The sequence below is a fragment of the Canis lupus genome, chromosome 29 (assembly GCF_003254725.2).
Source record: "Canis lupus dingo isolate Sandy chromosome 29, ASM325472v2, whole genome shotgun sequence".
Lineage (NCBI taxonomy): Eukaryota > Metazoa > Chordata > Mammalia > Carnivora > Canidae > Canis > Canis lupus.
This window is the reverse complement of record NC_064271.1, coordinates 9,575,561-9,602,262: the sequence shown is the minus strand read 5'-3', so window position 1 is coordinate 9,602,262 and position 26,702 is coordinate 9,575,561. Positions and strand designations below refer to the sequence as shown.

At 39.2% G+C, this 26,702-nt stretch overlaps 1 protein-coding gene across 3 annotated transcripts in view; it reads left to right on the top strand.

Moving 5' to 3' along the window:
* NSMAF (neutral sphingomyelinase activation associated factor) overlaps positions 1–26,702 on the top strand; it is a 63,728-nt gene that overhangs the window by 6,071 nt on the left and 30,955 nt on the right. For 2 of the 3 annotated variants that reach the window (XM_025477792.3, XM_025477791.3), the window contains exons 2-9: positions 10,979–11,068; positions 14,039–14,117; positions 14,215–14,282; positions 14,363–14,399; positions 18,723–18,773; positions 21,303–21,374; positions 21,684–21,731; positions 21,824–21,876. In XM_025477792.3, coding sequence (XP_025333577.1) covers positions 10,979–11,068; positions 14,039–14,117; positions 14,215–14,282; positions 14,363–14,399; positions 18,723–18,773; positions 21,303–21,374; positions 21,684–21,731; positions 21,824–21,876 — 498 coding nt within the window. Of the gene's footprint in view, positions 1–10,978; positions 11,069–14,038; positions 14,118–14,214; positions 14,283–14,362; positions 14,400–18,722; positions 18,774–19,915; positions 20,065–21,302; positions 21,375–21,683; positions 21,732–21,823; positions 21,877–26,702 lie in introns of those variants that run through there. The other variant, XM_035708515.2, reaches the window with a different exon arrangement.

The window sequence follows — 26,702 nt, the reverse complement described above, 5'->3', positions numbered from 1 at the left end:
TTTACAAATATATTTGGACTTTATTCTTTTATTTCTTTAGTTTTATCTTATTTTTTTTTCCTTCATTTGGATTAATTAAGACCCCCTTTTTCTCTTTCATTTTTCCTGAAGAGTATGGTACTTATATACTGTTTCTGTTTTTCTAGAGCTTACCTTGAAAGTTTAGCATTTATATTTAGCTTAAGATCTGAAACTAATCGTTCTCTTAACCTTGGTCCCTAACAATACAAGGACCTTGGAGGGCTTCCATTGACCCATCCTAAATTATAGTCTCTATTGTCTAGTATTTTCAATCTAGATTTTAAACCTACAAATCAGACATTACAATTGTCTAGTTAACGTTTATGCTTATATAGTTTTACATGCATATTTACCATTGTCTTAGTCCAGCATTCCTTCTCACCTATCGTACCTTCTCTATGGTATAATTTTCTCTTTCCTGAAGAATATCCTTAGAAGTTCCCCTAATGGTAGTAAGCTGCTTTTGTCTGTCTGAGCATGTGCTTGTGTTTTGTATTGGAGATCAGTTTTGCTAGATGTATAATTTTTGGCCCATGAACAACAGGGGGTTAGAGGCACCAACCCCTGCACAGTTAAAAATCTGTGTATAACTTTGACTCCTACCAAAACTTGAACTACTAGTAGCCTGCTGTTTACCAGAAGCCTTCCAATAACAAACAGCCAATTAAAACATATTTTGTATGCTATATACATTATGTACTTAAAGTAAGCTAGAGAAAAAAGTATTATTAAAGTATTCTTAAAGCAAGCTAGAGAAAAGAAAATGTTATTTAGAGGAACGTCTGGGTAGCTCAGTGGTTAAGCGTCTGCCTTCGGCTCATGTCGTGATCCCAGGGTCCTGGGATCAAGTCCCACATTGGGCTCTGCAGGGAGCCTGCTTCTTCCTCTGCCTGTGAATGTGCCTCGTTGTCTGTGTCTCTCATGAATAAATAAATAAAATCTTAAAAAAAAGAGAGAGAAAATGTTACTTAGAAAGTCTCCTTAAGGAAGACAAAATACATTTTCAGTACTGTAGTGTATTGGGAAAAAAAAATCCACCTATAAGTGGATCAGCACAGTTCAAACCCACGTTGTTCAGGAGTTAGCTGTAATTTTCTCAGCATTTTGAAGATTGTGCAAATAAAGACAGATAGCCAGGGAATATGCACCCAAACTGCTAGAGCAGTTTTTGGTGGGAGGAAACAGCTCTCAAACTCAGAGAAGAGGTCAATAACAGGTGTGCTGTGCCTTCCATGACACAGCTCTTAGCTACCTGGCCAGGTCAAGCTTCAGACTTCAGGAGAAACTTGGATCCTTGGAGTGAGCAGGAGCCAGGATGCAGTAGAGCTATGCTGTGATGCAACCTTAGCTCACCATGGCCTGACTGGGGCTGTTAAGCCTTGCACTTGAGTCTGTGTGATGTGGCAGGATGGGAGCAGGATTTGTTGTATCTGTGTTTGTGGTTAGGGAACCACCAGAACTCTCTCTGGCATAATGAAGACACTGGGGTCCTAGCCTTGCATTCCACGAGGACCATTTGACTTTGGCCCCAGGGCACAGTAAGTTTCTGGGGAGCTTCGCAGGAGGCCACTTTATTCTGGGGAGACCAGCTTGCAACAAACCCCTAGCATTTAAGTCCAGCTTTCTTTTAAGGACTCTGTCTTCTCTCTGGCTGCTTTTAAGATCTCCTCTTTGTAGTGTTTCACTGTTTGTCTATCTATAAATTTCTTTTTATTCACCTGTCCTAATTGGGATTCCTAAAGCTGAAACACTCTTAGGAAATGTGGAGCCAAGCCTTCAGCTCTTAGAATATTGTTTTTATGTCTCCTAAAGGCTCTTTCCTATTAATCTGCATTTTTCTCTGCTGCATTGTGGGTATTTAAATCCATCTTAGAATTTACAATTTTTTTTTTTCTCTAGTTGCTTGTCACTTCTTCTTTGGAAACTTATCTTTGGGAGTTCTTGCAGGCCTGGGTTTCAGGTGGATTTTTCCAGAAAGTGTTTGTATTCATTTCTGTCTGGGGTGCTGGGAGAGACCACACTAGTTTGTCTTGAGTTTTATTGGGCTAAATAAGTAGTGAGTTCTAGTCCCAAATGTATGTCAGGGCAGGCTGGTGGTTTTATCTTCTCAAGGGAGACTGACTTTGCTCCTAGCCCAGCACCCAGGTCCTACCATCTCCCTCTAGGAAAGGGGGATGGGTGGTTTTTATTTTCATCCTCCAAGGGTTAACTTTAGGGATCCTAGCTTTTTCTGCCCCTACCTGTCCTCTCTGTCCTCTTTGCCCTCTGCTGTCTTCTCAGGGCACCGGGCCCTATGAAAGCAGGCTCCCTACTGCTCAGATTTGGGCAGAGCCCCCAGAGGAAAAGACTGCTCCAACGCCTGCTAAGTTTTCTCTACTGAGGCTTTCCTCACCTTTGTATCACCTCAGCCAAGCATTTGAAAAAAAGGATTGTATTAATTTATCCAGCAATTTTAGATGCTGTATAGTGAGATTGTTTTTCTGGACACATAATCTGCCATAATGTCTGAATTGGAATTCCTGCTGGTTTGTTTAAGCCTGGGTTTATTTCATAAATCTATAAACCCACTGGTTAACAAGAGACTTTTGAGGTAATCTAATTTGTCTCCCTCCCCTCAATTTTATAGTTGAGTCCTAAATAAAGTGATTGGACTAAAAGTCTAATGGCCAAGTCATGGCTGACCTAAGCCTGGAACAGATGTTATCTGATCCAAGGCCATCACCTTTGCCACCATAACATGCTGCTTCTGTTTTAAATATGAGGCCGGTGCTTATTTTTATGGTACCTCAGAAATTTAGAATGTTTAGTAATAATGGAAACCTTGTTATTCTCAGTGTAATACAATGGCTGGCAGCCTCTGCATTGCCTCAGAGCTTGATAGAAAATGCACAATCTTAAGCTGCACCCCAGATATGCCACATCAGAATCTGCATTTTAATGTGACCCCTACATGATCATACACTCGTACACATGTTTATGTTTGAGAAGCACTTTCTAGATAACAGTAATTAAGCATTCCTCTTTTTTTTTTTTTTTTTTTTTTTTAAATTTTGTGCCATTGAACTATGCTTCCACATTGATCTTCTCCATAGTTTGGAGAAGGCTCATGGAATATCCTTCTTCAGGCTATGACCCCAGTGAGGAAATTGAAAGATTTTGAAAGCGTGGATGATATTTTTGCCATTTGTTCTCAAGATAGTTGAGACTTGAAAGTAGAAATGACTGGTCTTATGAATGGTGTCAATGAAAGGGATTTTGATATCTGAACCATCTAGTCCAGGAAGTAACTGCAAAGTAGAGTCAGAGGAGAATGTAATTTCCTACAGTCTGGCCAAGTAGTAGAGTTTTAAACTTATCCCCAAGGGAAAGGATCACAAAGCCAGATGAAATGGTGACATTGATTACACTGGACGAGAGTAGGTAGGAGATGGAATGCTACAGTACGGGAAGAGGGGGCAGTAATTTGCTTGAAAAAACAATCTGTGTAGGACCTAGAAATAACATTTAGTCACTCAGGTGTCTTTATGTAAATATGCAGAATATGAATAATAAAATAAATTTTATTACAAAAGAGAATTAATGTGTCTTAGGTGTTATTGAAGCTTATTAGGATGAGGACTCAAGAATGGAATCTAGGGGCACCTGAATGGCTTAGTTAGTTAAGCATCTGCCTTCAGCTCAGGTCGTGATCCTGGGATCTTGGGATCAAGCCCTGTTTCAGGCTCCCTGCTAAGGGGGTGTCTGCTTCTCCCTCTCCCTCTCCCCACTGCTTGTGTGCATGCTCCCTCTTTCTCTCTCTCTCTCTCTCTCTCATAAATGAATGAATGAATGAATAAATAAATGAATGAATAAGTAAGTAAATAAATAAATAAATGAAATCTTTAAAAAAAGATTAGACTCTAGTGCTGAAAGGCTACAGATCTGTTCAGAAGGGAAGACTTGTCAGGAGGTGAGGCAGTGGGCCCTGAATGTCAAGAAGCACAAGTGCAGAGGAATCCATTAACAGAGGGGAAGAACCTGGGACCTTACTAAAAAGAGGAACAGAGATAATTGCATTCCTTTGTTACAGGCCACCTAAGTGAGTAGAAAGAATGGCGGATATGTACCTGATGTAGATGAAAAATGGGAAATAGCAACACAGATAATGACAGGAGACCTGACTTAGTCAATGTTTAGTGAGATAGAATTAGTTTCTTAAGTTCCCTTGTTGAAATTTCAATCTATTTGAAGGCAGAAAACTTGAGAACTTGGTAAAATTCTGAGTATTAAATAGAAATTAATTAAGTAGCAGTGCTGGAAACCTTCAGAAAAAGCAGTCCCTGTCAAGTTATTTATTGCTGAAGCCCAGAGGAAACCAAGATGGACTCATAACAGAAGTAGATTTTTTAGAAGGCAGATATTAAAAGTTTCAAGGGGGAGGTGGGGAAGATAGCCATTATTACTGAACAGTTCTGGAATGGATATTGATCCAGAAAGTTTTGAAACTGTCAAAAATAAAATTCAGAACATTCAGGCCAAATGGTCTTTGGTGAAGAGTTACAGAAAATCAGACAAGCAGTTAAACATAGGATAGTTGCACAGGTGGTGTTCCTCTGAGCTTATACTTATTATTATTATTATTATTATTATTATTATTATTTATTCATGATAAACACAGAGAGAGAGAGGCAGAGACACAGGCAGAGGGAGAAGCAGGCTCCATGCAGGGAGCCGGATGTGGGACTCGATCCCAGGACTCCAGGATTGCACCCTGGGCCAAACGCAGGCGCTAAACCGATGCGCCACCCAGGGATCCCCCTTATAATTTTTTTAAAAATGTAAAACAAGGACAACAACCAGGGACAGATTAAGAGGATGTCACAGACCTGCACAATTAGCATCAGGAAAGTTAAAGCCCCAACTGTGGCTTTAAAAAATGCTGCAGATTAAAAACATTTTCACAGTTTCCTAAAGTTGAATTTAAAAGCAGGCTGCTGCCGCGCAAGGCCTTGGCTGATAGTGGAAATTGATTGATAAGAGAGGAAATGGCTCTTATTTGTGTTAATAATACTGACCTTCAGATGGGAAGTGACAGGATAAGCCTTCCAATGTGTGCTACATCTCCTGCTGGGAGCTGCTGGGAGAGTTTCGAGCTTGGAACCCCAGAACCATTTCAGGGATCTAGGAACTTTGAAAGGTGCCAAAGGAACATATATGCCTAAGTAAGTTTAGTGCTAATTCTGGATCATTCAGATTATTTATAAAATGCTAGAAGAGAAGGTTGTTGCCACCAGTCTCCAGAATGAATCCACTATAAAGTCACATCAATGCTCAACTCTTTTGACAGAGTTTGGCTGGTAGGTCAGGGACATGCAGTAGCTTAGCTCATGGGAACTTTGACAGAGGATAAGGGTTTTGAGTTTTGTTTTGGTTTTGATGTCTTAATAGCGGAATCGAGAAAGGAGAAACTAATGTTAGTATAGATTGGCGGAATGATGTGTCTCTGAATGACTGTTCAGAGGTTACTGTCAAATGTATTCCAGGAGGAACGTTTTCATGGTGAGTCACAGGACTGTGTTCTCGCCCTTGTCTGTTCAGCATTTTTCTTCATGTCCTCATTTCAGAGCCACTCTAAAAAGCTCACAAAAATGCCCCACTTAGTTGCACCAACTCTGAGTGGTAGGGGCCCTCGTGTCTAGTTTGAGCCAAGGACAGCGTTAGGGTACCCAGAGTAGAGAGGGCAAGTACGGGCCTCTCGTGCCCTCTCCCGTGCGTGTACACATCTCTCAGGCGTTAGGCCGCTGTTTCTCACGGAGCACAAAGCAGTTCCCCTCAACACAGTGAAACCTGCCCTGCAGCTGCAATCTAGAGAAATGATGGACTAGCATTATAACTACTGCTCATCAGTAGAGGGTCGAGTGGTTGGGTGGGCACAAACACAAGGGGCTGCCTAAAGTGAACTTATTCAATGAGTAGGATGCTTTAAAATTTAGGTGATGTGAGAATGGGACAGCCTCTCCTTTAGGAAATTAAGTAGCTAAATGAGTACATTTATCAAAGAGAATCCAAAGAGCCGCCCACACCTTTGTAAAGGTGAATTGAACTAAGGAATCCCCAGGAGCAGGGCCAGGGGTCTCCTAAAGAAAACATTTAAAATTATAAAAGTGACCTCACAAGAACCTTTTCCTCCCAAGGATGTGGTTTGAAAATCATCATTCAAAATGCCATGAAACTTTACTGTCATAATTTTTACATACAAAAATTTTAAAGCAGGTAAAACTGAACACATCAGCGGAAGGAAAATGCAGACTCAGAAAAATTCCTTAATCCTTTCACTTTCAATAACATGATTCGATTCTATCCCTTTGCCATGTGTTTTGGATCTCTTACAAAATATGCATATTGGTGAATTAAGGAGGATGTAAGTTACTGGTCAAGATAATGACTCTAGTTCTATAATAGTTAATATTAATTTTTTTTAATTGTGGTAAAAAGCACGTAACATGAGTTGACTGTCTTAGCCACTTTTACATGTATAGTACAGTAGTGTTAAGTATGTTCACACTGTTGTGCAACAGATCTCTGGAACCTTTTCATCTTGCAAAACTGGAGCTCTCTACGCCCTGAAAAGCAATTCCCTAAAAGGAGCTCCACTCTTTCCCCTACTACCAGCTCCTAGCAACCACCATTCTATTTTCTCTTGGTAAGAGTTTCACTAATTTAGATACTTGACGTGAGTGGAATTATGTAGTATTTGCCTGTGCCGCTAGCTTGTTTCACTAGCATAATGGTTCATCCATGAGGTAGCATAAGACAAGACGTCCTTCTTTGTTAAAGCTGAATAATATTCCATTGTATATATATACCACATTATCTTTATCCATTCATTGTTGATGCACATTTAGGTTGCTTCCTCCTCCTGGCTCTTGTAAATAATGCTGCAGTGAGCATGGTTATGCAAATATCTCTTTGAGATCCTGTTTTCAGTTCTTTTGGATAAATACCCAGAAGTGGAACTGTGGATTGTGTGGTAGTTGTATTTTTAATTTTTGAAAGAACCTCCATGCTCTTTTCCATAGCAGTTGCCCCATTTTACAGTCCTACCAACAGTGGGCAAGGGTCCCAATTTCTCCACATCCTCACCAACATTTGTTATTTTCAGGTGTTGTTTTAGTAGTGTGTGAGGTAATTGCTCATTTGTAGTTTTGGTATACATTTTCCTGATGATTAGTGATACTGAGTATCTTTTCATACACTTTTTGGCCACTTGTATATCTTCTCTAAATCTTTTGCCCATTTTTTAATTGGGTTACATTTTATTGTTGTTGATCAGTGGGAGTTCTTTATGTATTCTGGTTACTAACTCCTTACCAGATATATGGTTTAAAAATCTTGTTTCCAGTTGTTTGGGTTGCCTTCTCATTCTGTTGATTGTTTTCTTTGCTGCACAGTTTTTAGGTTTGATGTGGTCACATTTATTTTTGCTTTTGTTGCTTGTGCTTTTGGTGTCATATCCAAGAAATCATTGCCAAATCCAACATCATGAAGCTTTCTGCCAAGTCTTTGTCTAGGAGTTTCATACTTTGAAGTCTTGCATGTAGGTCTTAAATCCATTTTGAATTAATTTTTGTATGTGATGTTGAAGTAAAGGCCCAACTTCATTCTTTTGCATGTGGAAATCCAGTTTTCCCAACACCATTCATTGAAGAGATTGTCCTTTTCTCATTGTATGCCCTTGGAACCCATATTTGAGCACATAAGTGAGGGTTTATTTCTGAACTCTCTATTCTGTTCCATTGGTGTATATGTCTGTCTTTCTGCTGATTTTGAGTTTGTTTTGATTACCATAGCTTTGTAATATGTTTTGAAATCAGGAACTGTGAGGCTACCAGCTTTGTTTTTCTTTCTTGATGTTTTGGCTATTAAATTCCATATGAATTTTAGGATTGTTTTTTCTGTTTCTGTAATAGATGCCGCTGAGACTTTGATAGGGATTCCATCGAATGTACAAATCATTGGGGTGGTATGGACATTTTAATAATATTAAGGTTAGGATTACATATGTTTTATATTTTTCTTTAAAAAAGTTTTATTTTGTGTTCAAGTATAATTAACATACAGTGTTATGTTGGTTTCAGTGTATAATACAATGATTCAGCAATCCTATATATTGCTTAGTGCTTATCACAAGTGTGCTCTTAAAACCCTTCACCTATTTTAGCCATCCCTCCACCCACCTTCCCTTGCAACCACCAGTTTTCTGTATATGAGTCTGTTTTTTTCTTTGTCTCCTTTTTTATTCATTTGTTTTGTTTCTTAAATTCCATATATGAGTGAATCACGTGGTATTTATCTTTCTCTGATTTCTCTCACTTAGCTTAATATCCTCTAGATCCATTCATGCTGTTGCAAGGAATAGGACTATATTTTAACAATCATGTGGAAGAACTGGTTGTCTATGAAGGCTACTTGTGCTTTGTATGCCATTGTCTTATTAAAGAAACTTACTTTACCTTCTCTCTAAGAGGAGGAGTGGGGAGATTAAGAATGGGAAGGAAGGGTTATATAGCTCCAGCCCAAGCCAAGGGTTTCAGGTCATTAGAACAAGCTAAATTAAGAGGCAAGGTAACTAGTAAGTATCTCTCTGATTTAAACCTTTGTGGAAATTATCTGATGCATCAAAGGACTGTTCTAGCAATCCTAACTCTTGTGATTGCATTGAAATTCAAGAGTAAGTATTAATAGTGAGCATTTTACTTTGAGCCCTGGCATTGTAGCTCATGATTAATTGTTATTCACGGGTTTAAAGACATTAATAGGCTAATAAAAAAGTTACCTATTAGAATGATAAAGCTGGTTCCTGCTGTCATTATTCTTAATTTATGAGTTATTTTCCTTTTGGTTCAGATTTTCTCTGTAATGGGCAATGTCTTCTTGTCCCATGAATATAATTTCTTCTTTGTAAATATATTTAGTATAGGCTTCTGACCTCCTGTTTTCTGTATTGTGCCTAGAACTTCAAGTTGTGTTCTTCCACTTGCTTTGGTGTAGTTCTTTCATATTAGAGGTTGGTGGTCTTAGGCTATCCATTCATATCTAAGTGTGAATTGTGTTGTTCTGTGTCACTGTGGGTGGGCCTTTTCTGTTGGGCTTCAGTATGGGATGATATTGTAAAGACCTGGCTCTTTCAGATACTCCTATCCATACCATAGGTCTTTTCTCCATAGCTGTTTAGTTTTTTCTTTTTTGTTGTTGTTGTTGTTGTTTAGTTTTTTCTAAAAATAATCTACCAAACTCTTTCTGGAATGGTTATGTCTTCCTACTTTTTACACCACAGCCCTGCTTTCTACTATGTTTGATGTCTAGTTTGGAGCCTCGTGTTCGGTTTTTGTCTAGAAAAAGCTAGAGTGAGGTAGGGTATGCATCAGGGGAGGGGTGTGGACTACTGACTCATTCAGACCCACCGTCCCCCCAGGCTTTCTCCCTACTTTCTTCGTACCTGATACCTGCGATTTTGGGACTTTTTGGAAGTCCTATGACTTGAGTTGGTTTTCTCCTGATTGGTGACTTCTCCTGGAGGTGTTTGCCATTCTGGCTTTTGATCACTGCCGATTCCTCCCATCCACTTGCTGTTTCTCACGGATTTGTTGCTCTCATCTTCGTTTGAGACTCTTCAGTTTTCTTTGGTCTGTGGTCTTGCCACTTAAAAAATATTTTAATTTTTTAAAGATTTTATTTATTTATTCATGAGAGACATAGAAAGGCAGAAACATAGGCAGAGGAAGAAGCAGGCTCCCTGCGGGGAGCCTGATGTGGGGCTTGATCCCAGGACCCCAGAATCACGACCTGAGCTGAAGGCAGATGCTCAAACACTGAGCCACCCAGGTGCCCCTTAAAAAAATATTTTAAGTCACCAGAATTTTAGTGGTGTTTCCAGAGGGAGCAGAAATAGACATACATGCTTGATCTGCTATATTTATTGGAGATAGCATCCTCCAGCACACCAGAACTCCAGTATCCCATCCCCACAAGAGTTTTTCCTGTTAAATCTAGATGCCACTGATACTTCCTGAACAAAAAACACTTGTTTTCAGTTATTTGCCATGTATTTGTTTCTGTGGCTGGACAACTAAATTAATACTTCTTCTTATTTCCTTATTTTGTTTTTAAAGGTTTAAAACACATAAAACTTTAAAAAGAACTATGTTTTAATCCTATTCTGTTTGGTTTACGTATTTCTTCAATACCAAAGCATTAGACTGATTATTATAGGGAAATATCTAGAGACATGCCTCTCCCAGGCATATGATCTTGTGGAAGTAGTAGGATGAATGCCACTAACCATGAGGCAGGACATGGGAGCAGAGGGGGTGTGCAGCCTGGAAGGGGCGGTGGGGAAGCCTGGTGGTCAGTCAGCAGGAGCAAAGGATGAAAAAACTCTGTAGGTGAGAGAGCCCCAGGTTTTGTTCAGACAAGAATACGTTTTATTTCAGAAATCTGGGGTTTCGGGATCCCTGGGTGGCGCAGCGGGTTAGCGCCTGCCTTTGGCCCAGGGCGCGATCCTGGAGACCCGGGATCGAATCCCACATCGGGCTCTCAGTGCATGGAGCCTGCTTCTCCCTCTGCCTGTGTCTCTCTCTCTCTCTCTCTCTCTCTGATGACTATCATAAATAAATTAAAAGAAAATTTTAAGAAATCTGGGGTTTCTCCTAAAGGAATTGAAAAAATCCATCTGTAATTATTTTTTATTTATTTTATCTTTGCCTTGGCTGGGCAGGACTATCTGTTGCTTTTTCCTGCTGAGTAGAGAAGAGCATCTGGTACATAATATACACTTCATAGGTACCTGTTAACTTAATGAATGGACAAACACTTTGGGAACAAATGCTTTAAATACTCTGCTTTCGTGATACTTAGAAAAAAAAAAACAACAACAATAACATGAGGTTTTTTTTTGTTCTGGTTTTTCCAAATTCAGATTTTCCTTGCTCCTGCTTAACTTGGAGGAATACTACTTTGAACAACATACCGCTAATCATATTCAGAACAAGGGTGGTCAGAATGAAAGGTAAGGAAGATTTTTGGATCTCTGTGAGACCTTTCGTTTGTCTGATACTTTAAAAATTAAATGTATGGTCATGTAGATTCCCTCCCTCTTTTGTACTGGGAATTAATGAGAAAGGAGGACTTCAAAGTTACTGTCATAACTTCAGATGTTTTCTAAAGCTGGGAAGCAGTTTGTATGAATTCCTCTAACGTGGGTGTCTCAACTCAACTGGACAGGATTGATTCATTCAGCTCTTTTTTCTTGTATCACTTTTGTACTTAATGCTCTCAATTATTTGGGTTATGGTATTATAAAGTAATAATCATAAAATACCAGAGTGGCAGAAAAACCAGTACTTTCAAAAGGAATAATTGGATTTGAACTGGAAGCAAAATCAGTTTTCTCTGTGTTGTAATAATTACTGCTTATTGCTATAAAAACAGATTCAGTTTCTTTGACCATACATTTTGAAAGCTGTGTACAAAAATGTATAGTGAAGTTTTTTGGTTTAAAAGTGCCAACTTGGGGAGTTAACTAAGATCAGAGTTGTTCCTGCAAAATTGTATCTGCTAATGATTTTCTTTGGGGATGTCCCTCAACAACTACAGGCCACAGCTTGAACATGTTTTGATGTCAGATAAACTTTTTATTTTTTATTTTTATTTTTTTTTTCAGATAAACTTTTTAATTGTTAGTGCTCTTCAGGTTTTATCTTGAAAGGACCTTTAGAGCCATGTGGTATTTGTTTAAAAAACAACCTAAAGTGAAAATCACTTAGCTTTTTATTTGGGAGCTTCTGACGTGTTTGTTCCATAGCATTCAAATTAGACAGTTACTGTTCATTGAAACCAGCACCTTGCTTTCTTCTGCAATTTTGCTCATATTCTTCTCCCTAATTCTGTACCTTTGTTTTTCCTCCCAGTGCTCCTCTTCCCTATATCATAACAATGTCTTGCTTAAAGTTCAGTATATTTATTATTAAGACATAAATATAAGCTTGCAAACTGAGACCTGCTTTTGTAATTTTTAAGTTATTATTAGAGTTCAGTGGGACAACCCGTGGAAATGAATTCAGTGGTATCTCACAACATTAACCTGTTGCTCTAGGAAGGCTATTTCAAGAAGGTACCCTGGGAAATACACAAAGGGACATATGTACAAGGTTATTTATCATAACGCTACTTGTAATAGCAAAGTGCTAGAAACAGTCTAGTAGACTGATTGAATAAACAGGGCATGTCCTCACAATGGAGTACTCTGCAGCTGTTACAATGGAGTGGAGAAGTTCTGTATAGTGCTGTGGAGTGAGCCCTAACGTATATTTAGTGCAAACAGTAAGGGGAAGAATACTGTATATTGTATGCTGTCTTTCATATCATTATGAAAGGAGAAGAATAATTTTTGTTATTTTTAAAAATATTTTTTAAATTAAAATAATTTTTATTATACATTTTAATTTTTAAAAATTTATTTATTCCATGAGAGAGACACACACACACACACACAGAGAGAGAGAGAGAGAGAGAGGCAGAGACACAGCCAGAGGGAGAAGCAGGCTCCATGCAGGAACTCCAACGTGGGACTCGATCCTGGGTCTCCAGGATCACGCCCTGGGTCAAAAGCGGCGCTAAACCACTGAGCCACCCAGTCTGCCCATTATACATTTTAAAAAGCATAAACTAAAAGCTAACGAGAATGATCATCTACACAGAAGAAGGAGCAATGAGGGTATGATATAAAATGGCAATTAGACTTCTCTGAATATCCCTTATTTTATAGCTTTGTTTTTGGAACTGTAGAAATATTTTACATATACTTTAATATAGAATTAAATTTCAGAATAAACACTGAACCTTAAAACTCAAAAAGAAAATGAAACAAATTAACTTAACTATATATGTAAGTTAGAGGGTTAACCACAGAGAAGAATTATTTTAATCAGCTTCACAGCATAGTAATTTTTGTCTCTGATGTGGTATAGCCACAGTAGAAAAAGAATCACAAAAAATGATGTAAATGTTTTAGTAGTAATATTGCTGTAATTTTTGATATTATTATTTTGAAACTGTGGTTTAGTCACACGTGCACATAGATTTATATAGTTAGAGGGAGCAAATGAGTATGTGTTGAGGCCAAGACCAAGACTTGCAGGATGAAAGATACAAATCTAACAGTAAAGGAGTTAAATTCAAAGCCTAATCTTACATTAGAATTGGGAATGTTTATACGGATGTATATACTTTCCTTTTAGAAGAAAGTATTTTCTAGCACTCCCCTCTGAAAAGGCCTAGAAACAACCCTATAGCAATGATCCCCCAGATTATGCTGTCTAAATACTGTGTCCCACTAACAGGAATGAAGGCTTTGTGAGAAGTGGCTGAGTCTAAGTCTGGGGCAGGAAGGGTATGAGATGAACCTGGGAGATCTTGTCCTGCTGGCAGTAAGGGAGGTACCAGAAATCTGTACATTCAATTAAAAGGACATAAGGGCCAACTTGAAGAATTGGGCAACAAATGACACAAACGACACATCAAAAGAGAATAATGCCTGCAGTGGTGGGAGATGTATCAGAATTGTTAAAACCCACAAGTTCATAAGATACGTATGTTACCTGGCAGGGATCCTAGGACACCAACTCACTTTTCTGAAACTTGATCAATAAAAGTAAAGAATCTAGCATTTTTTCTGCTTTCTTTGTACAGATTGTACTCAGGGTAACCAAATCATAGATAAGTACTGGAAAGTTGTTCTTTGTGGATGAATTCTAGGTAATAAACCCAGGAGTCATAAAAATTTCAGCCCCTAATGAATAATGGGATCAGGTTGGCAAACTCTTGCCCTGAGGTTAAAATCTGGCCTGTCACTAATCTTTAATTACACTGCTGTTCTTTTAGTTAATGCTTTAGCATCTACTTTCTAGTTAAAAGTTGTATTATGATTTTTTGTGACTTTATGTTCATAGATAATAATCCTTTATATTTTGATTCCTAGGAAAATCAGAGGCTCCTTAAAAATATGTTCAAAATCAGTTATTTTTGAACCAGATGCCATATCTCAGCCCATCATTAAGGTAAGTGCATCCTAAATATGAACAGAGACATTCCTACTGTTTGTGTATATGTTACCCTTGCATATTTTTGTAATATTTCCCTCTCGATTTTATCCAGATTCCTTTGAGAGATTGTATAAAAATAGGAAAACATGGAGAAAATGGATCCAACAGACACTTTGCAAAGTATGTCATTGTCACTAAGTGTTTAATTTTACCTCTACCAAAAAATTATAATTTTTTAATGACTTTTGTCTGCATTGTAGGACAAAATCCGGGGAGATCTCACTCATTTTCAGTCAGGTAAGCATCACACAGTAATTATTTTTTACTAACCTGAATGAACATACATATGCACACTTTTTCTTTTTTTAGAACGGTAAAATTATTTGTAGAAATCTCAGATGAAGACTGTTGGAATAGATGTGTACATGTTTTTAAAATTGAACCATTAAGAACTATATTTCTTAAAAGCTGTGGTCCCTCATGAGATCCTTAATGTTTATAAAGTTGTGTGATACCACAGGCCTGTGGTTTCATCCTTGGGAATCCTGACAATCCCCCAGTCATGTGGGGGTTCAGCCAAAAGCCCTGCAGTCCCTCCTGCAGCCTCCTGGCCAATTAGAAGGTTGGGAGACAGGCCGCACAGCATTGAGGTGGATTTCAGGGTGACTCATGGTGCAGCCAAGGCACCAACTCAGGACATGCCGTCTTGTACAGTTATGAGGCTTGGGGTCCTGACCTTTTTCATCCTAAATTTATTCTGCACACATTTATGTACCTAGTACTGTGCTTAATATTGGCAACACAGAGAAAAATTAAAACACAGCTTTTCTCCAATCATACATTTAGTTCATCTATAGATTTTTCTTTTTTTAACTTATAAATAAGAAGGGAGTACAGGGCCTCTCCCACTTGCTTTTTGCTCTGGTTTTTACCTTTTTTCATTGCTAAAATGAGAGGGTTCAAGATCATGTTGTCCCAGATATATGCAGAGCTCTAGTTTCATGACACATTCAAAGGAACATCCTTCCTTGGTCAAGTAAATGTAGGAAAAGCTGTGAGGAGCAAAGACACAGCTTTCTTTCCTTCAGGACTCGACCCAAAGCCTTAGCACACGGAAATGCCTCAAAGGTCTCAAGAGGCGATGGTTGGGAGCAGAGGGTGTTCCCAGTGATATTTGGATCACTTGCCTCTTCTGTTCATGGAACACTTTTCAATTACATTGAAGAGTATTTTATGAAAGCTAGGAGATACCAGCTTAGGTACTTTTCTGTGTCTGCCTTCCATGCGTTGATGAATCTTAAGGAAGAAAACACTTCACAGCCTATTTTTTGACCTTATGTTGTTTTAACTGGCATATGTGCAAAGGGTTGTAGCCATCTTACTCTGGATCGTAGGGGACACCATTATTAATTCTGGCCTGCACCTGTGCTCTCATTATCTCTGAAGTATCATTCTGCATCATGGCCTTATGCTAGAAAGTCCATATTTTGAAAGGAAGAGGTATTTTTTCAGTCAGAAGTGTGGTTTCCATTATAAAAATAATCTATTTTAGGGATCCCTGGGTGGCACAGCGGTTTGGCGCCTGCCTTTGGCCCAGGGCGTGATCCTGGAGACCCGGGATCGAATCCCACGTCGGCCTCCCGGTGCATGGAGCCTGCTTCTCCCTCTGCCTGTGTCTTGCCTCTCTCTCTGTCTGTGTGTGACTATCATTAAAAATAATAATAATAATAATCCATTTTAGTATATTTATTTATTAGAACTTATTAGAAGAGGCCTCATGTCAGGTAAACTCAGAATCAGCTTAACATCCTGGGGTGACTAGCCAGCAGTTAGTTACTCTTTCATTTTTTTTTTTTTTTTAAAATAGGTCAGGGGCGATGAAGAACATTACTTGGTTTTGCATAAACGTGGGGCAGGCTGTATGTATGTATGTATGTATGTATTTATTTATTTATTGTCAGAGAGAGAGAGAGAGAGAGAGAGAGAGAGAGGGGCAGAGAGAGAAGCAGGCTCCATGCACCGGGAGCCCGATGTGGGATTCGATCCCGGGTCTCCAGGATCGCGCCCTGGGCCAAAGGCAGGCGCCAAACCGCTGCGCCACCCAGGGGTCCCTTACTCTTTCTTTCTAGAATTATTTTGAGCTTCCTGGATTAAGTATACAACCAAAAATACTCAACTTTTGTGGGTTTTGATTTCCTTAAGTGGTCACACTGTTTCAGAAATATGTTAGGGTCCTTTAGGCTTTAGAGAGTTTTGCTTCCAGATTTTCTTTTGTAGAATAAAAAGAGGTGTATGTGTGTAAATTATAGTTTGTATTCATGCATTTATATATTCAGTAAGTATATTCAAGGCTATGAAGATACAGGGAAGAATAAAATATCCCAAGCCCCTCTCCCCATGGACTTTACCTTGAGATTAGGGCAACAGACAATAAGCAGACGTCTTCTATAATGAAGGAAATGCATACAGGATGTAAGGGTAGAGAATGATGAGGAGGGCATGTGCTGCTGTCGGCAGAATGGCCGGGGGCACTTCCCCAAGTAGGTATGTGTGAAGGCACACCACTCTGAAGGCCTGAGGGAATTAGCCAGGCTGGATCCTGAGCAGTGGAGGCCCTGAGAGGCAATAGCCTGGCTGGTGGCAGGCCCGGTGAGGGTGAATGTGCCTGAGGGAAGGGACGAAGGGCAGCTGGGAAGGTTGGTTGAAGTAGTGTCAGGGTCTGGGTCATGGAGGGTCCTCGGGCCACAGTAGGGAGTCCCAATAAAGCACAAAAGAGAACCCCCACCCCCAGAGAGCTGAAAAGAGGAGGGGTACGATCTGATTTGTATGTATTTGTGAATCTCTTGGAGGCAGATAGAGAATATGCTGTAGAGGGCATGAGCAGCAGCAAGGAGAGCCTTTAGGGGTACTGAGAACCTAGAGGTTTCAGACCAGGATGGTAGCAATGGGAGGGTGAGAGGTGGTCAGTGTTTGGATATATCCTGAATAAAAACCTGATGGATGTGCTGATGGGCTAGCTGCAGGGTTCAAAGGGAAACAGGAATGACTCCAACAGGGTGAGCAGCAGTGGCTTTATTGCTGTAAAGAAGCCTGGGGAAGAGCAGGCTTTGTTTAGAATGTGGCCTCCTGGAGGCTGATGGGCATTTGGGAGCATTGCTCTGGGCTTCAGGGAGGAGGTCAAGGCAAGAAAGATAAACTGGGTGAAGGCTTGGGGCTGAGTGTACACAGAGAGGTCTGAGGACTCTACTAGGGGGAGGTTGGGAAGAGAGAGGGTCCAAAGGAAGGCAGAAGGAGTAGTGGGTGAGGCAGCAGAGGGCCAGGAGCTGATGGCTGGAAGCCAACTGGAAAGCTGCTTCGTGAAGAACCATCAGCTCTGTCATGTACTCTGAGAAACAGAATGGAGGATGTCCTTAGAATAGACTCTTGGGTTTGGTGACATGGAGGTTCCTCTGAACCTTTTATGACCTTCTCAGGAGGGGATTCCATAACACAGTGCAGCTGAAAACCTGTCCTGAACCCAAGAGAAAGTACAGTCAGCTCTTGCAAAGAGTTTTGCCACACAAAGGAATAGAAATGACAAAAGGAGGATATAAGACCAAGGGAGGGTTTTTATCTATGGTTTGTCTCAAATGGGAGAAAGTGCAGGAAGCATGTTACTGCAGAAGCTTTTGAACAGCCTAGTCAAGTGACTGGCTCTGATGGCCCAGGCAGGTCTTTCATCAAAACAGGAGGGAAAGCAGGGCGAAGGGTTCTTGCTCCATGTTGACGGCTCTAGGGGGCACAGGGGGCAGTGGCGTTGCTTGTTGGACATGGTTACTAATACATAGTGTCAGCAGGTGGCCATGAAGCACCATGTGCCCAGATCACCTCGAGAAGAGGAATTTCTTTATATAAAAAAATGTAGGGGCACCTGGGTAGCTCAATGGTTGAGCATCTGCCCCGTGATCCTGGGGTCGGGGGATTGAATCCCGCATTGTGATTCCTGTTGGGAGCCTGCTTCTTCCTCTGCCTATATCTCTGCCTCTCTTTGTGTGTCTCTCATGAATAAATAAATAAAATCTTTTTTAAAAAGCATTTCATACGACAGTTTGTTTTACCCATTTCTTACAAAATTTGCACTTAAATTAGCTTCCTTCACTGGTGTACTTGGTTACCTGGTACAAGTACTGGCATTCATAAAACATCCTAAGTATTTTATTTACCCAGTAATGGTTGCTACCTTGTTGCCTTGATGAATCTCTTTCTCTTTTTTTAAGATTTTATTTATTTATTCATGAGAGACACACAGAGAGAAAGGCAGAGACACAGGTAGAGGGAGAAGCAGGTTGCATGCAGGGACCCCGACATGGGACTCAATCCCGGGTCCCCAGGATCAGGCCCCAGGCCGAAGGCAGGCGCTAAACCACTGAGCCACTGGGCTGCCCCTTGATGAATCTCTTTTTAATGCAGTGTTTGTTATTCTAACATTGGAACTTTAAAGTCATACTAATATTAATGCAAGTGCTTTTGGAAATAGAGATTATGTAACAGTGATCTAAATTTGATTCATAATATCCTAATTTATAGCAACTCATTACTATGAAAATTTTTATTTTACAAGTATCAATTTGTCTTTCTCAGGTGTATTTCATTAAAGAACACAACATTGTTGCACCATATAAAATAGAAAGGGTAAGTACCACTTTTCATTTATTCCTAGCAATTCATATCGTTTTTTAAGCAATAAGATTCTGTGACTTTATTCATAGCATCTTTAATCAAACATACTAATAATGAGTATAGTATTTTAAAGCTTGTTACCAGCAGTTAGAACAAAATTACCCAAGGGAACCAGACTTTAGTCCAAGACATTTCAATTAACTTTTTGGCCTAAAAACAAATGTGTCTAATGGGGGAAAAACTTAAATTATTAGATGAGAAATTGAAATCAGAATATGTATCATTTGTAAGATTATTTGCTGGATATTACTGAGAATATAGTTTTTAAAATGTTGAGAAATATTTATAGGTTATAAAATACTCTTGAGAGCTCAGTTATAATTTGTAAATTGTCTTAATTGGGAGAAGCTGTGAGTAGGTTTGACTGCCATGTTTGGTTTTCCAGGACCTGTCACATAAGCATAAATGTTACATTTAACCATACTATGCTTTATTGAATTCTTTTGCTTCAGCTTAATATATATCAAAGGGATAACTTTTACCAAAAAAGAGTCTTTATAGGACCTACATCAGGCTATAGGACCTACATCAGTGCCCTATATAGGGACACCTCTGTAAATGAGGAAGAGCCTCACAGGCTGAATCTCTGTCTCTGCAGCTTCTCAGCCAGCACTTAGGGAACATGTGGGGTTAGTTACATGCTGTGGCCTTGGGGGTTTATGCACAAGAAACACTTACATGTGCTAGTCAGAAACTGTAAATATGAGATTTAATTACTCCCAGGTGGTGCTGTTGGCATTTGGGGAAGGATAGTTCTTAATTTTGTGGGGCCATCCCTTACAGTGCAGCCTGCTCCCAGCCACTAAACACCCCCTCTTCACCATTACCCCTATTGTTGGATAGTATCTCCTACATTGACGGAAGCCTCATGGGGGTGGTGGATTACCCACCCCCCCCCAAGTTGAGAACCACCGCCAGAGGGGATTGGGGCTCTCCCTCCTAAGGCCCTCCTCATATCCACTTGAAGTGCCAAGCTCTTCTTGGCTCTTTGAAAATTTCTGTAAAAGGAGATTAGGGAGGTTGTCTGAAGCAAAGAAAAGCTCTTTTGTTCCAGTGGGAATTAGAACACCCAAGGATTTTCAGATTTCAGAAAGAGGGCGATGGTGACACCGATGGTGACCATGAGAGATGGCAGACTAGGAAGCCCTTGCTCCTCTCATGAAGACACTGATTCAATCGACAGTACATGGATGATGCCTTTTGCAACAAACCTGGAAACCAACTGAGAGACCCTGCTCCCCAGGTTAGCATGAACTCAGCCTCATTGAAGCTGATAGGGGCATTTGCAATAGCCTTTCACTGTAGGCCCTCCCGCAACACAGTACCACGTGATGGGAGAGAACTCCCAGCTCCCAACTTCTCCCCGGAGGGAAGGACAAGACTGGACCATGTGTCCAGTGTTCTGTTGGGGTGGTTGCCCAAGGGACTGGCTTCTGTCTTGCCTGTCTTGGAGTGGGGACAGGACCTGGCATATGCCCTAGATGCCTGGGGCCACTGAAAATAAGAGCTGGACATCAGGCTGTTGCTCCAGGGGACCCGTGGTCTAGCAGACAGAGGACAGCGCAGGACTCTCCTGGCAGACTCTCCCTCAGGACAAAGAGAAGAGGAGAGCATGTGACACATCCCATTAACCTTCACAATATGTAGTCACCCATCTTCCCAGCACCAAAATATTTGAAGCGTACATTGACAGAATTGGAAGGAGAAATTGACAGCAACCTAATAATAATAGGAGACCTCAATGCCCCAATTTAATTAATGGATAGAACATCCGTACAGAAGGTCATTTAGGAAACAGAGGATCTAAACAACACTGTAGACCAGATGGACCTAAGGAACGCATAGAGAACACCCTACCTAACAGCACAGAATCCACACTCTTCTCAAGTGTGCATGGAACATTCTCTAGGACATCAAATGTTAGGTCAAAAAATGAATCAAAACAAATTCAAGAAGATTGAAATCCTACCAAACATCCCTTCTGACCACCATGGAATAAAACTAGAAATACATGGCGGAATGAATATTCACAGCTGTGTGGAAGTCGGACAACGCCCTTAAACAACCAGTGGGTCAAAGAAGAAATAAAAAGGGAAATTAAAGAATATCTTGAAACAAAATCGAAACCAGAACACACCTAAACTGAGAGATGCCACAAATGTACATACTAAGGGGAAGTTTGTAGTGATATGTGCCTACATTAAGGAAAAGAAACTTCTCAGATTTAGAAACCCAACTATACACCTCAAGAAACTAGAGCAAGAACTGCAAACTGAGCCCAAGTTAGCAGAAGGGAAGAAATAATAAATGTAGCAGTAAATCTGACAGTGTCTGCTCACCTGGAGCTCACCTTCCAGGGTGGGGTGCAGGCAGACATGCACGGGTCAACGGAGGGGGGGGGTGCAGGTGTTCTTAAAGGAATACAGCTTGACATTGACATGCCGCTTCTCTTTGATTTGATTTGTTTCCCTTTTTTGTCAGGGCAAAATGGAGTATGTCTTTGAATTGGACGTTTCAGGGAAAGTGGAAGATGTGGTGGAGACGTTGCTTCAGGTAAGCCAGCACCGTGCTCAGGCATTCATCGGGCAGAAAATTCAAAGCAAACTTCAGCAGAACATTTAAAAAAAAAATCATATTTACACATCTCACTGAAACTATAATTTCTTTTATAAATATGAAGCAGTTTACTTGAATATGTTGAATTTGAAAACTGTATATTGGGAAGAAGTCATAGATTTATGAGAAGTGATCTTAACCGTTACCAAGTAACAGAATGATTGCTGTGTTTCATTTCTAGTTCTAAGGAAATACCTATATGTTTTAGAGAAAAAAATAAATTCTTGTATATTTGCAATATTTTAGCTTCACAGAGCATCCTGCCTCGACAAACTAGGAGACCAGACTGCTATGGTAAGAGTTTCTAAAGGTCTGTGTCTTTCTTGTGAATTAAATCGTACTGATGGTTTTCTCATAAATACTTTTACATGGTTCTGTTTTCATAGATAACAGCTATTTTGCAGTCACGTTTGGCTAGGACATCATTTGACAAAAACAGGTAAGTTAATGATTTCATTCCCTGAGTCTTTTTTGTTTTTTCTAAAGATATATTTATGTATTTGAAAGAGAGAGAAAAAGAGTGCATGTGAGTATGGCGGGGCGGGGGTGGAAGTGGGGAGAGAGTCTTAAGCAGACTCACCACTGAGCCCGAGATCATGACCTGAACCCAAATCAAGAGTCAGATGCTTAACCAACTGAGCTCCTGAGGCACCCCTCACTCCCTCACACCCCTAAAAGGAGTGGATGTCTTCCACCGGACCCCTGTCTTCCCTTCTCCTGTCCTGTTTTCCCTACTGTCCTGAGTGTACTTTGAAAATGCAAGTTTTCTAAAGTACTTGCTTAATTATGTCACTTGTCTGTTTAAAGCTCTTCAAGATCTCCCATTCCCTTCAGGATAGTCTTAACCCTCCATGGCTTAGGTTCCAGCCCTTGTGCACAACCCTGGTCGCTGGTGACGTGACTTAATTCTGTGTGCTTGCTATCCACATTTATGTGGATCCCGCACATGTCCCAGGGTCTCTTCCCTGCGACCTTTGTACGCTTGCCTCTGCTTAGAGTGCTCAGCCTCCTTCCTCTTTTGCACCAGGCTGACTCTTATTTGATTTCAGCTTAGCTGTCAGTTGTTATGGAAAGTCTTTCCTGACCCTTGCTAAGGTACCTTGCTAAGGTGTCCTACAGGGGCCAGGAGACACATTCCTACTGGTCCAGTGTTTTTTTTTTCATTGATTTTCTTGGCTTTTCTAAGTATATGATATCTCATGCAAATAATTATGCTTTTATATGAATCCATTCTCTTATTTCTTTCTTGCCTTCTACGAAGTAGATTTGCATCTCATCTGTATCACCACTGTAGCAGTCACATAGCTTTATATGAAGTAGCTTGTGGTATCTGCAAGTTCAGGGCCTCCCATCTTATTTTCCTTTTTAATTTATGTCATCATTGTTCTTGGCCTTATGCCACACTTTGTATAAATTTAGAAACTGCTTGTTGAGTTCCAGAAAAGAAAGCTCCCCGAGATTTTGATTGTGATTGCAGTGAATCACCCATTTATGTAGGCCTTCTGTAATGTCTTCCTTAAGGTTTTTTTTCCATAAAGGTCTTTCCTCTCTTGTGTTAGATTTATCCCAAGTACTTCATATTTTTTGATGGTGTTGTAAATGGTGTCCTAAAAAACTCACTTTCTATTTATTATTGATATATAGAACACAGCGGGTTTTTGTGTATTCATTTTGTTGTCAGCAACCCTGCTAAACTTTCTGATCAGTTCCATTGACTTTATTTATAAACTCTGTAACGTGGACAAAATCTTATGGACAAATTATTGCAGGGCCTATTCACTATAAATATATATATTTTTTTAGATTCTTATTTTAGATTTCTGCATTTGTAATCACTACAGCTTAAGGACAACGTAGAAAGTATTGGTTGAGTAGATTCATTTATGGATTATGATGTGCTAGGCTTTTGCTAGAAGATTATGTTTATATATGAGATTAGTTTGTAATATTCTGTTTTATTGTGATCGTTGTGAGATTTGTGACCCTTCACTTCATTTGGAAGTGTTGAAGAACTTGCCAGTAAAGCCATCTGGCCAGTAATGTTTCTGTGTTTATATTTGATTGCTGCTTTTTCTGTTTCACCTACATAGCATTAATTTTCTTTCTATTTTAATACTTGCAGGATATGCTAAGTAAATGGATTGCTGAGGGGAAGAATAGCTTCCAGTTTAGCAAGGAAAAGGAATAAGAATAATTAGTTTCTCTTGACCTACTTAGAATGCATAATTCTTCTGAGTAGTGATTTTTTCAATCCTGGATTTCAGTGTGACATTAATTTAAAAAATGGCTCACTCTGGAAGTCTTAATTTAATCCAGTCTCTAAAATGTTAGGCTGAAGAATCTGGGGAAGAAACTTGCAGTAGAAGATAAGATACTCTGGTGTTGTATACATCCTCTCAAAGAAAAAAAGGAAACTTTTGCCAAAGTGAGCTTTCATCATAGTTCTGAGAAGATACTTTGTTATTGAAGAAATGAGGTGATGACTATATTTATTTTTCCCTACTGTTCATTTAGAAAATTTTCACATCCTCACAAGTTGGAGGAATAACATGAACACAGATACCCGACAAGTCACCAGGTGTTCGTTTGTGAACATTTTGTCAGATTTGCTTTACTTCTCACATGGTCTGTGAGCGCATGTGTGTGCGCATGTATATGTAGTGTGTGTATGTCTGATATATATGTGTTATATGTGTCTATACATATAGGTCATGTGTACGTGTATGTACATTTGCATTGTGTATAAAATACATACTTTTTGCAGAATCACTTGAAATTACATTGCAAGACATCATGACACTTCACCCATAACTACTTCAACATGTGTCTCTTCAAAGGGTATCCTTTGGCACTCATCCATACTATGACAATACCCAAATAACGATAATTCTCTAACGTCATGTAATTTATAGTTTCATATTCAAGTTTCCCCCATTTGTACCCCAAAATATCCCCCTTTACTTGAGGCTAATTTTAGATCTAAAGAAAAGGTGTAAAGATGGTAAAGATAAGGTAAAGATAAGTAAAGGCGTAAAGATACACAGAGGTCTTTTACACCTTACCCTCTTTTCCCCCAGTGTTATATGTTCAGTCTGTCCATGTGGCCATATTTGATCGAATGGATTCCTAGATTGGTGATTTTTAAAAAAATATTTTATCTATTTATTTGAGAGAGAGGGTGAGATAGACTAGAGGGAGAGGGAGAAACAGACTCCCTGCTGATCAGAAAGCCTGGTATGGGGCTCGATCCCAGGACCCTGAGATCAGGACCTGAGCTGTGGCAGATGCCCAACCAACTGAACCACCCAGGTATCCCGATTGGTGACTTTTGATGCTATTCAAGTTTTGTTTTCCAGTTATTTGTTACTGGTATATACATTGTTGTTGTTTAGTTTTGTTTTTATATTCACCTTGTATTCTGTGACATTTCCAGATTTACCCATTAGTCCTGGTGGGTTGTTTATAGATTGCATAGCGTTTTCTGTATACATAATTGTTTAATCTGTGAATAATGACAGTTTCACAGAAATCCTTATGGCTTTTATTTCTATGCCTTGCCTCGTTGTACTGTTTAATAGATGTGGCAGGAGCACATTCTTGCCTTGTTCTTGATCTTACAGGAACAGGGTTTGTTTCACAACTAAAGAATGAGGCTAGCTGTAGGTGTTTCTTGGATGCCCTTTATCAGAATGAAGAAGCTCCATTTTATTCTGGTTTGCTGAGAGTATTTTCAATAATAGGTTTAGAGTTTTGTTAAATATTTTTTTCTGTACTTACTGAAATGATCATATCTTTTCTACTTTATTCTGTTAATATTGTGAATTACATTGATTGATTTTTGTCAGTCTTAAGCCAGCCTTTTTCATGGGCTAAATCCAACTTGCTCATGATGTATTCTTTTTGTATAATTTGTTATTACTGGATTTGCTTTGCCTGTGTTCTGTAAAGGATTTTTACATCTGTGTTCATGAGGGATATTGCTCTGTAAATCTTTAATGTATTTGTCAGAATTTGCTATCAGAGTTATGTCTGCATCATCAAATCAGTGTAGAAATGTTCCTTTATTCTCTGTTTTCCGAAAGAGTGTGTGCTGGATTGTATTTCTTTCTTTTTTTTTATTTTTTTAATTTTTTTTTGGATTGTATTTCTTCCTAAAAATTTTAATCAAATTTATTGGTAAAGTCCTATAGGCCTGAGTGTTCTTATTTATTTTACTTACTATGAGACTGTGTTGGTTTTGTTTCTTGTGCCTGTTTTGGTAAGTTGTGGTTTTCAAAAAAAAGTGTCCACTTCATACCAGGCTTATTGGTATGAAGCTGTTAAAGTCCTTTTAATGTCAGTAGGATCTATAGTGATGGTCCCTCTTTCATTCCTTATACCACGGCTTTGTATTTTCTCTTTTTTTTTTTTCTTTATCAGTTTTGCCAGGGATTTGCCAATTTTATTATTTTCAAAGAACCAACTTTTGGCTTTATTGATTTTTCTCTACTTTTCCATTTTATATAAAAATGATTTGCCCTCTTATGATTCCTTCCTTTGGCTTAGTTTGGGTTTAATTGTTCTTTTTCTAACATGTTACAAAGATTAGAACACTAACTTTAGACCTTCTTGTAACATAATTGGTACTTAAATGTAACTTGACCTCTAAGCACTGCTTCAGCTGCATCCCACACATTTTGATATGTCTTCACTGTCATTACTGTAAAAATATTTTGTGATTTCCTGTGTTATTTCTTCTTTGACTCGTGGGTTATTTAGAAGTGTGTTATTTAACTTCTGCATATATGGGGATTTTACTATTACTTTGTCATTATGGATTTTTAATTAAATACCATCTTGGTTCAGAAAATATATTCTATATGATTTCAGTATTTTGCTACTGTTGAGATTGGTTCTGGGCTCAGCATATGGTCTGTCATGGTGAATGCATCCTCTGTCCCTGAAAGGAATGTGTACCTGAAGTTACTGAATATTGTCATTCAGGTCCATCTGGTTGAGGTTGTTCAGATCATCTATACTTTGTTGGGGTTTTTTGTCAATTTGTTCTATCAGTTACTGAGAGAAAGATGTTAAAATTGCCAGTAATGATTGTGAAATTATTCCCATTTTTGTCAAATTTATGCCTTGTGTATTCTGAAGCTGTATTGTTAGGTTCACAAACATTAATATGTGTGATGTCTCCTTGATGGGTTGAACACTTCATCATTATGAAATATCCCTCCTTTTCCATTTGTCTTGAAGTCAGCTTTGTCCTCTTTTAATCTA